The sequence below is a fragment of the Ascaphus truei genome, chromosome 14 (assembly GCF_040206685.1).
Source record: "Ascaphus truei isolate aAscTru1 chromosome 14, aAscTru1.hap1, whole genome shotgun sequence".
Taxonomy (NCBI): domain Eukaryota; kingdom Metazoa; phylum Chordata; class Amphibia; order Anura; family Ascaphidae; genus Ascaphus; species Ascaphus truei.
The window spans coordinates 16346424-16354693 of record NC_134496.1 but is presented as its reverse complement, the minus strand read 5'-3'; the positions used below and the strand labels follow the sequence as shown (position 1 = coordinate 16354693).

Genomic DNA, 8270 nt, shown 5'->3' with positions numbered 1-8270 from the left:
CCACCTCTCCCACCCCTCCCCTCCCACCTCTCCTCTCCCCCCCCCTCTCTTTCACACCTCCCTTCCCCCCGTCTCTCTCACACCTCTCCTCTCTCCCACCTCCCCCACCACCTCTCCTCTCTCCCACCCCTCCTCTCTTCCACCCGCACCCCCACCTCTCTCCCCCCACCTCTCTCCCCCCCACCTCTCTCTCACACCTCTCTCCCCTCCCCTCTCACAGACATAGATGAGTGCAGATACCGGTACTGCCAGCATCGTTGCGTTAACTACCCCGGCTCCTTCACCTGCCAGTGTGAGCCGGGATTCCAGCTGGCATCAAACAACCGCTCCTGCGTGGGTAAGAGGGGGAGAGGCTGCGCGTGGGAGAGATTACCCGCTCACCCGCCCGCCTGGGAAAGGGCGTGTTTGTTTTGCGGGAGGTATATTCTCTTTCCTGCTTCTCTTCACACATCCCGGGCAGTGTGCCACTGAATGGGGTTGATGTTTATACAATGTCCGGGATAATAAAAGATGGCGGCCCTGTCTAAGCCTGTGCCTTACCCTGCAGATGTTAATGAGTGCTCCATGGGGACCCCCTGCCAGCAGCGGTGTTATAACACCTACGGGACGTTCCTCTGCCGCTGTAACCAGGGATATGAGCTGGACCACGACGGAGTAACCTGCAATGGTATACGGCTATATATACACATGTGGGTGTGACATCATGTGGTATAACACACACACACACACACAGTTGTGTGAAAAAGAAAGTACACCCTCTTTGAATTCTATGGTTTTACATATCAGGACATAATAACAATCATCTGTTCCTTAGCAGGTCTAAAAATTAGGAAAATACAACCTCAGATGAACAACAACACATTACATATTACACCGTGTCATGATCTATTTGTCTGTGACAGTCTGAGTGCTGGTTTCCCCAATGTAGCAACCTTGGTCACATTTGTTGCCCTGAATCATATATACCACATTCCTGGATGTGCAGCTGTATGACCCTTTAACATTGGGTGTTCCATGGTTGTGACTGGCTCTGTGATCTTGGCATATATGTTTGCAGAGTTTTCAACGTGCAATCTTCCCCTAACCTCCCATTCTTGCGTTCCGGCAACCACCAAACCTCCAACAGAAATTAGTCAGCAGAAAACTTCATAACGAACTTAAAGACACTGATAATGGCACAAAACCGTGCAACAAAAACGCTGCAAACACTGCAAACATATATGCCAAGATCCCACAGCCAGTCACAACAATGGAACAGTCAATGTTAAAGGATCATACAGCTGCACATCCAGGAATGTGGTTTATATGATTCAGTGCAATAAATGTGACCAAGGTTGCTACATTGGGGAAACCAGCCCAAAACTTCAAGGCAGAATGAATATGCACAGACACGCTATAATACACCACGAAGAAGGAAGATACTGCTCACCTGTGGGACATCACTTCTCACAACCAGATCATTCCATAAATGATTAAAAAAAAAAATATCCTCAATGGAATGTTTAAACGCACCCAAGAACGGAAAATATTTGAACTCAGAATGATAAGACTCTTTGACACCAAAACAAGAGTACTTAATGCGGTTATGGGGTTTCTCACACACTATCACAATTTTTTGTAATTATCCTGCCGGCCTCTCTTCTTATCCACACCTTCCCCCCTCCCCCTCCCCACACAGCATCACCTCCCCCCCCCCACACAGCATCACCTCCCCCCCCCCTCCCCCACACAGCATCACCTTCCCCCTCCATGCTGTTTTGTGTCACCCTTCCATGTCTTCAAACACTTTCTCACCCCACCTTATCTACAATACATCTCTGTTGGTTTCCCCCCCTGCTCTCCCAAACACTGTTTTAGCCATAGAAACCTTGGTAAACCAGTATTGCCGACCTGAGGAAGAGAGGAGAACTCTCGAAACCTTGTCCTGTGACATAAATTGTTAGTCCAAACAAAAAAGGTATCACCGAATACTGAAGAACTCATTAATTCTGCACTATATATATATATATATACACTCTCTCTCTCTCTCTCTCTCTCTCTCTCTCCTCTCTCTCTCTCTCTCTCTCTCTCTCTCTCTCTCTCCGCTAGATGTCGATGAGTGCAGTTACTCGAGCTATCTGTGCCAGTACCAGTGTGTGAATGAGCCTGGGCGGTTCTCCTGCGGGTGCCCAGACGGGTATCAGCTGCTGGGCACCCGGCTATGCCAAGGTGAGATATCCTGCGAGACTCCTGTGCTGCGCGGGGACGCTTTATCCTCGCGGGGGCGCTTTATCCTCGCGGGGACGCTTTACAACTCTGAGTGACATTTTTAATGTATTATAATGTAACAAGCGTTTTTTGTTTCTATAGCAACCATTTACAAAGTCACATCCCCTTCCTCTTCTGAAACAGACTCTGGCACACCCCTTTTTGAGCCCTCACCCTCTCTCTAGCAGTGCACCAATTGTATCTAGTGACTGCCTGGTCACATGATCTTCCCCACAGAACTTTGCATCTTTGGCCCTCTTCTGCTGCACTGACAGCCATTTAGTGAACCCACAAGCCAAATCTTCGCCAACCAATCACAGGTGAAGGGATCAACCGGCAACTTAGCTAATTACTTACCATTGTGCAGATTGTATTGATGCGCATATTAACGGGGAAAAATAAATACAATTAAAAAAAAAATGGCAGCTTGGATTGCCGCTCTGACGCGATTCTTTCTTTGATGCATGACAAGGTGAAGACTTTTGCCCCAGAATTGCACTTCTGCCTTTAAGTACAGCGCTGTGCACATTGTCAGCGCCATATAAGAATACAAATGTGATTCCTTTGGAAACAATGGAACAGAAATGTGTTTGGCGCGTTTCTTTGTAACTATAACGGTGCTAAAAACATGGCGGGGAATCCGGGCGCCCTCTTAAATATGTTGAAAAGACGAAGGGACAGAGAGAGGCCCCGCGCTCCCCACAAACATTTACATTTAGATAAAATGGCGGGCGACGGCTCTGTAAGTCCCTCACCTTGTCTCCAGCGGCTTCTGGCGACGCGTTGACACGGTATCGTGACGTCACGTCACGACGCCGGAGAAAAGAGGAGGGGCGGGGGAAGCAAGCAGGGTTGGGGGAGAGCAGAAAAACTGTTTGCGCACCCCCGCTCCGCCGTACGGTGCAAATAAAAACCCCATTTGTGCGTCCAAGAACATGTCTCAGGTGTCCTTCCCCATTATCTGTTAGCATACAAGGCTTCCACTGCAGCCAGGGATTCTGGGTAAAGACATGCAAATGAGGATTCACAGCGTTTGCTTCGTACCCACTTGGACATGGGCCCGTGTGGATCACACAGATAGTGTAACGCTTGACCAATACGTTTCCATGGAAACGGGAACGCTTCCCCCTGGAAACCGCTGTCATTTCGTCCCAAGTGATGTCACTGTGTCCCCTGCGCAGATATTAACGAATGCGAGGCGGGAAGCCACGGCTGCTCGGACGCGCAGACCTGCGTCAACTTCCACGGCGGCCACCGCTGCGTGGAGAAGAATCGCTGCGCGGAGCCGTACATCCAAGTGTCTGACAAGTGAGATGTGTGTGTGGGAGAGTGTGAGTGGGAGAGAGTGTGAGTGGGAGAGAGTGTGAGTGGGGGAGAGTGTGAGTGGGAGAGAGTGTGAGTGGGAGAGCGTGTGAGTGGGAGAGAGTGTGAGTGGGAGAGAGTGTGAGTGGGAGAGAGTGAGAGTGGGAGAGAGTGAGAGTGGGAGAGAGTGAGAGTGGGAGAGAGTGAGAGTGGGAGAGAGTGAGTGGGAGAGAGTGAGTGGGAGAGAGTGAGTGGGAGAGAGTGAGTGGGAGAGAGTGAGTGGGAGAGTGTGAGTGGGAGAGAGTGTGAGTGGGAGAGAGTGTGAGTGGGAGAGAGTGTGAGTGGGAGAGAGTGAGTGGGAGAGAGTGAGTGGGAGAGTGTGTGTGAGTGGGGGAGTGTGTGTGAGTGGGGGAGTGTGTGTGAGTGGGGGAGTGTGTGTGAGTGGGGGAGTGTGTGTGAGTGGGGGAGAGTGTGTGAGTGGGGGAGAGTGTGTGAGTGGGGGAGTGTGTGTGAGTGGGGGAGAGTGTGTGAGTGGGGGAGTGTGTGTGAGTGGGGGAGTGTGTGTGAGTGGGGGAGTGTGTGAGTGGGGGAGAGTGTGTGAGTGGGGGAGAGTGTGTGAGTGGGGGAGAGTGTGTGAGTGTGTGAGTGGGGGGAGTGTGTGAGTGGGGGAGAGTGTGTGAGTGGGGGAGAGTGTGTGAGTGGGGGAGCGTGTGTGTGGTGACCCGCGTGTTTAAATGCAGTGGCTTTCTCTGCCGTGGAACGCCCCTGCATCTTAAGTGTTGTGGTAGTGTGGCTGCCTTTGTAGTGGGTGATCCTGTTATTACAATGCTGTCATTCAGTGACCCGCAGTGCGCTGGATAACAAGGGTCGGGGGGTTTATCTTGTAGTCGCTGCGTGTGTCAAGCCAATAACCCGCTGTGCCGCGAGGAGCCGGGGTCTGTGGTGTATCGGTACATGAGTGTCACGTCGGATAGGAGTGTCCCCTCGGATATATTCCAGATCCAGGCAACCAGCGTATATCCCGGCGCATACAACTCATTCCACATCCGCTCCGGGAATGAGCAGGGGGACTTCTACATTAGGGTGAGTGTGAGGAGGGGGGAGGCGGTGAGGTATAGAAAGTGTGACACAGACAGAAGGGACCTGTGAGTCTGTCCCTCCCCCTGCAGGGTGACACAGTGACACAGACAGAAGGGAGCTATGAGACTGTCCCTCCCCCCGCAGGGTGACACAGTGACACAGACAGAAGGGAGCTATGAGTCTGTCCCTCCCCTCGCAGGGTGACACAGTGACACAGACAGAAGGGAGCTATGAGCCTGTCCCTCCCCCCGCAGGGTGACACAGTGACACAGTGACACAGACAGAAGGGAGCTATGAGTCTGTCCCTCCCCCCCACAGCGTGACACAGTGACACAGACAGAAGGGAGCTATGAGCCTGTCCCTCCCCCCGCAGGGTGACACTGACACAGACAGAAGGGAGCTATGAGTCTGTCCCTCCCCCCCACAAGGTGACACATTGACAGAGACAGAAGGGAGCTATGAGTCTGTCCCTCCCCCTGCAGGGTGACACAGTGACACAGACAGAAGGGAGCTATGAGACTGTCCCTCCCCCCGCAGGGTGACACAGTGACACAGACAGAAGGGAGCTATGAGTCTGTCCCTCCCCCTGCAGGGTGACACAGACAGAAGGGAGCTATGAGACTGTCCCTCTCCCCGCAGGGTGACACAGTGACACAGACATAAGGGACCTATGAGTCTGTCCCTCCTCCCACAGGGTGACACAGTGACACAGACAGAAGGGAGCTATGAGTCTGTCCCTCCCCCCGCAAGGTGACACAGTGACACAGACAGAAGGGAGCTATGAGTCTGTCCCTCCCCCCGCAGGGTGACACAGTGATATAGACAGAAGGGAGCTATGAGCCTGTCTCTCCCCCCGCAGGGTGACACAGTGACACAGACAGAAGGGAGCTATGAGTCTGTCCCTCCCTTCGCAGGGTGACACAGTGACGCAGACAGAAGGGAGCTATGAGTCTGTCCCTCCCCCCGCAGGGTGACACAGTGACACAGACAGAAGGGAACTATGAGTCTGTCCCTCCCCCCGCAGGGTGACACAGTGACACAGACAGAAGGGAGCTATGAGACTGTCCCTCCCCCCGCAGGGTGACACAGTGACACAGACAGAAGGGAGCTATGAGTCTGTCCCTCCCCCTGCAGGGTGACACAGACAGAAGGGAGCTATGAGACTGTCCCTCTCCCCGCAGGGTGACACAGTGACACAGACATAAGGGACCTATGAGTCTGTCCCTCCTCCCACAGGGTGACACAGTGACACAGACAGAAGGGAGCTATGAGTCTGTCCCTCCCCCCGCAAGGTGACACAGTGACACAGACAGAAGGGAGCTATGAGTCTGTCCCTCCCCCCGCAGGGTGACACAGTGATATAGACAGAAGGGAGCTATGAGCCTGTCTCTCCCCCCGCAGGGTGACACAGTGACACAGACAGAAGGGAGCTATGAGTCTGTCCCTCCCTTCGCAGGGTGACACAGTGACGCAGACAGAAGGGAGCTATGAGACTGTCCCTCCCCCCGCAGGGTGACACAGTGACACAGACAGAAGGGAGCTATGAGTCTGTCCCTCCCCCCGCAGGGTGACACAGTGACACAGACAGAAGGGAGCTATGAGACTGTCCCTCCCCCCGCAGGGTGACAGTGACACAGACAGAAGGGAGCTATGAGTCTGTCCCTCCCCCCGCAGGGTGACACAGTGACACAGACAAATAGGTTGTTTAACGTCTCTCCCTCCTCCTCTCTGTGTGTGACTGTCCTTTCCCCACTATGTGACCGTCTCCTCTCCTCTCTCCGTGTGTGACTGTATGTATCTATGTATGTCTTTATTTGTGTAGCGCCATTAATGTGCACAGCGCTTCACAGCAGTAATAGTTGCAATCATATAAATAATAAGATATAAATAACACATAAAGGGGAGAAGTGCTTCAGACTTAAAAGTAACATTTAGGAAAAGGAGTCCCTGCTCCAAACAGCTTACAATTGAATTGGTTGGTAGGAAGAACGTACAGAGACAGTAGGAGGGCGTTCTGGTAAGTGCGTCTGCAGGGGACAAGTTTAATGTATGAGGTGTATAGTATCAGCCACAGTGCTATTCGTATGCTTCCTTAAGCAAGTGGGTTTTAAAGGTGGATAGAGAGGGTGCTAGTCGGGTACTGAGGGGAAGGGCGTTCCAGAGGTGTGGGGCAGTCAGTGAGAAAGGTTTAAGGCGGGAGAGGGCTTTAGATACAAAGGGGGTAGAGAGAAGACATCCTTGAGCAGAACGCAGGAGTCGGGATGGTGCATAGCGAGAAATTAGGGCTGAGATGTAAGGAGGGGCAGAAGAGATAAGGAGGAGCAGAAGGGCTCCCTTCTCCTCTCTCCTGTGTGTGACTGGCACTCCTCTCCCTCCCCTCCTTATTACTGTCACTGCCTCTTCTCTCCCCTTCCTGCAACCCCAGATTTCCTTTCACACCCAAAGCGCAGCCCACACCCCCTCCTCTCTCTCTCTCTGTAGCAAATTAACAACATCAGCGCCATGCTGGTCCTGGCCAACCCAGTCAGCGGTCCCCAGGAGTTCGTGCTGGACCTGGAAATGCTGACGTCCAACTCGCTGCTCAGTTACCAGTCCAGCTCCGTGCTCAGGCTCACCGTGTTTGTGGGGGGATTCTCCTTCTAGGATAATTCTGCGTCTCTTTCTCGCTCTATAAACAGTTTTTTAATTTTTTTTTTATTATTTACTAATTTGTATTTTATTTTTTTAACAAAAACCTGTTTGTTTTTAGGAAGAGGCTCTGTTAACCCTTTTGGTGCAAAGCAACATTGCAGGCCTCTCTGGCACTGACAGGGTTAACCCTCCCATTACTGGGAGATTATCAGGGACTGGATCAGACAGTCCTGGGTTTATATCCAATGTAATCTCTCTATATTCAAAGCCAGGAAACATGGAGCCTCTTCTATGAGTGTAAAATATTACTCTGTAAAAATAACAGTTTGTCTTTAGATCAGTGTGTCTATACTGTGCCCCTCTCCTTGTAAATGAATCCTATGTATTAGTTTTATAATCTTACACAATGTTACTGTACGTACATCAATAAAGAGAAATACTGGGGTCAGAAAAAGGACTCTGGATTGTTGAATTTTACATGAAAAGGTTGTGAAAATGTCTTTACTTAACTAGTAACTACTTGTGGGTTACAACAGCAGCTAACTAAACGTGTGTATTACAACAGCTGGTAAGTAACTAGTTCTGTGAGTGTGCTTGTATATTACAGGTACACATAACTAGTAACTGTGTGTATGTTACATAGATGAAGTCCCTAGTTTGTATGATTGTGACGGGAGACAGTAACTAACATGTCTGTGTAACTAGTTTGTATGTGTACCTAGCCTGTGTATGTGTACCTAGTCTGTGTATGTGCAACTAGTCTGTATCACTTCTCTGTGTATGTGTAACTATCTTGTGTCACTAGTCTGTGTATGTGTAACCAGTCAGTGTCTGTGTAACTAGTCAGTGTCACTAGTCTCTGTAACTAGTCACACATTCATTGACTAGTGACACAGACTAGTTACACAGACACCGACTAGTGACATACACAGAGTAGTTACACAGACTAGTGACACACACTGACTAGTTACACATTCACTGACTAGTTACACTAACTAGTCAGTGTGTGT

At 50.9% G+C, this 8270-nt stretch overlaps 1 protein-coding gene across 1 annotated transcript in view; it reads left to right on the top strand.

Annotated features, from left to right (window-relative positions):
- Nucleotides 1–7745, top strand: part of EFEMP2 (EGF containing fibulin extracellular matrix protein 2) — a 9755-nt gene extending 2010 nt beyond the window's left edge. Inside the window, exons 2-7 of the mRNA XM_075569386.1 lie at nucleotides 221–337; nucleotides 548–667; nucleotides 2089–2208; nucleotides 3429–3555; nucleotides 4437–4632; nucleotides 7111–7745. Coding sequence (XP_075425501.1) covers nucleotides 221–337; nucleotides 548–667; nucleotides 2089–2208; nucleotides 3429–3555; nucleotides 4437–4632; nucleotides 7111–7272 — 842 coding nt within the window. The 3' untranslated portion in view covers nucleotides 7273–7745. The remainder of the gene's footprint in view (nucleotides 1–220; nucleotides 338–547; nucleotides 668–2088; nucleotides 2209–3428; nucleotides 3556–4436; nucleotides 4633–7110) is intronic.
- The last annotated feature ends 525 nt before the right edge of the window (nucleotides 7746–8270 follow it).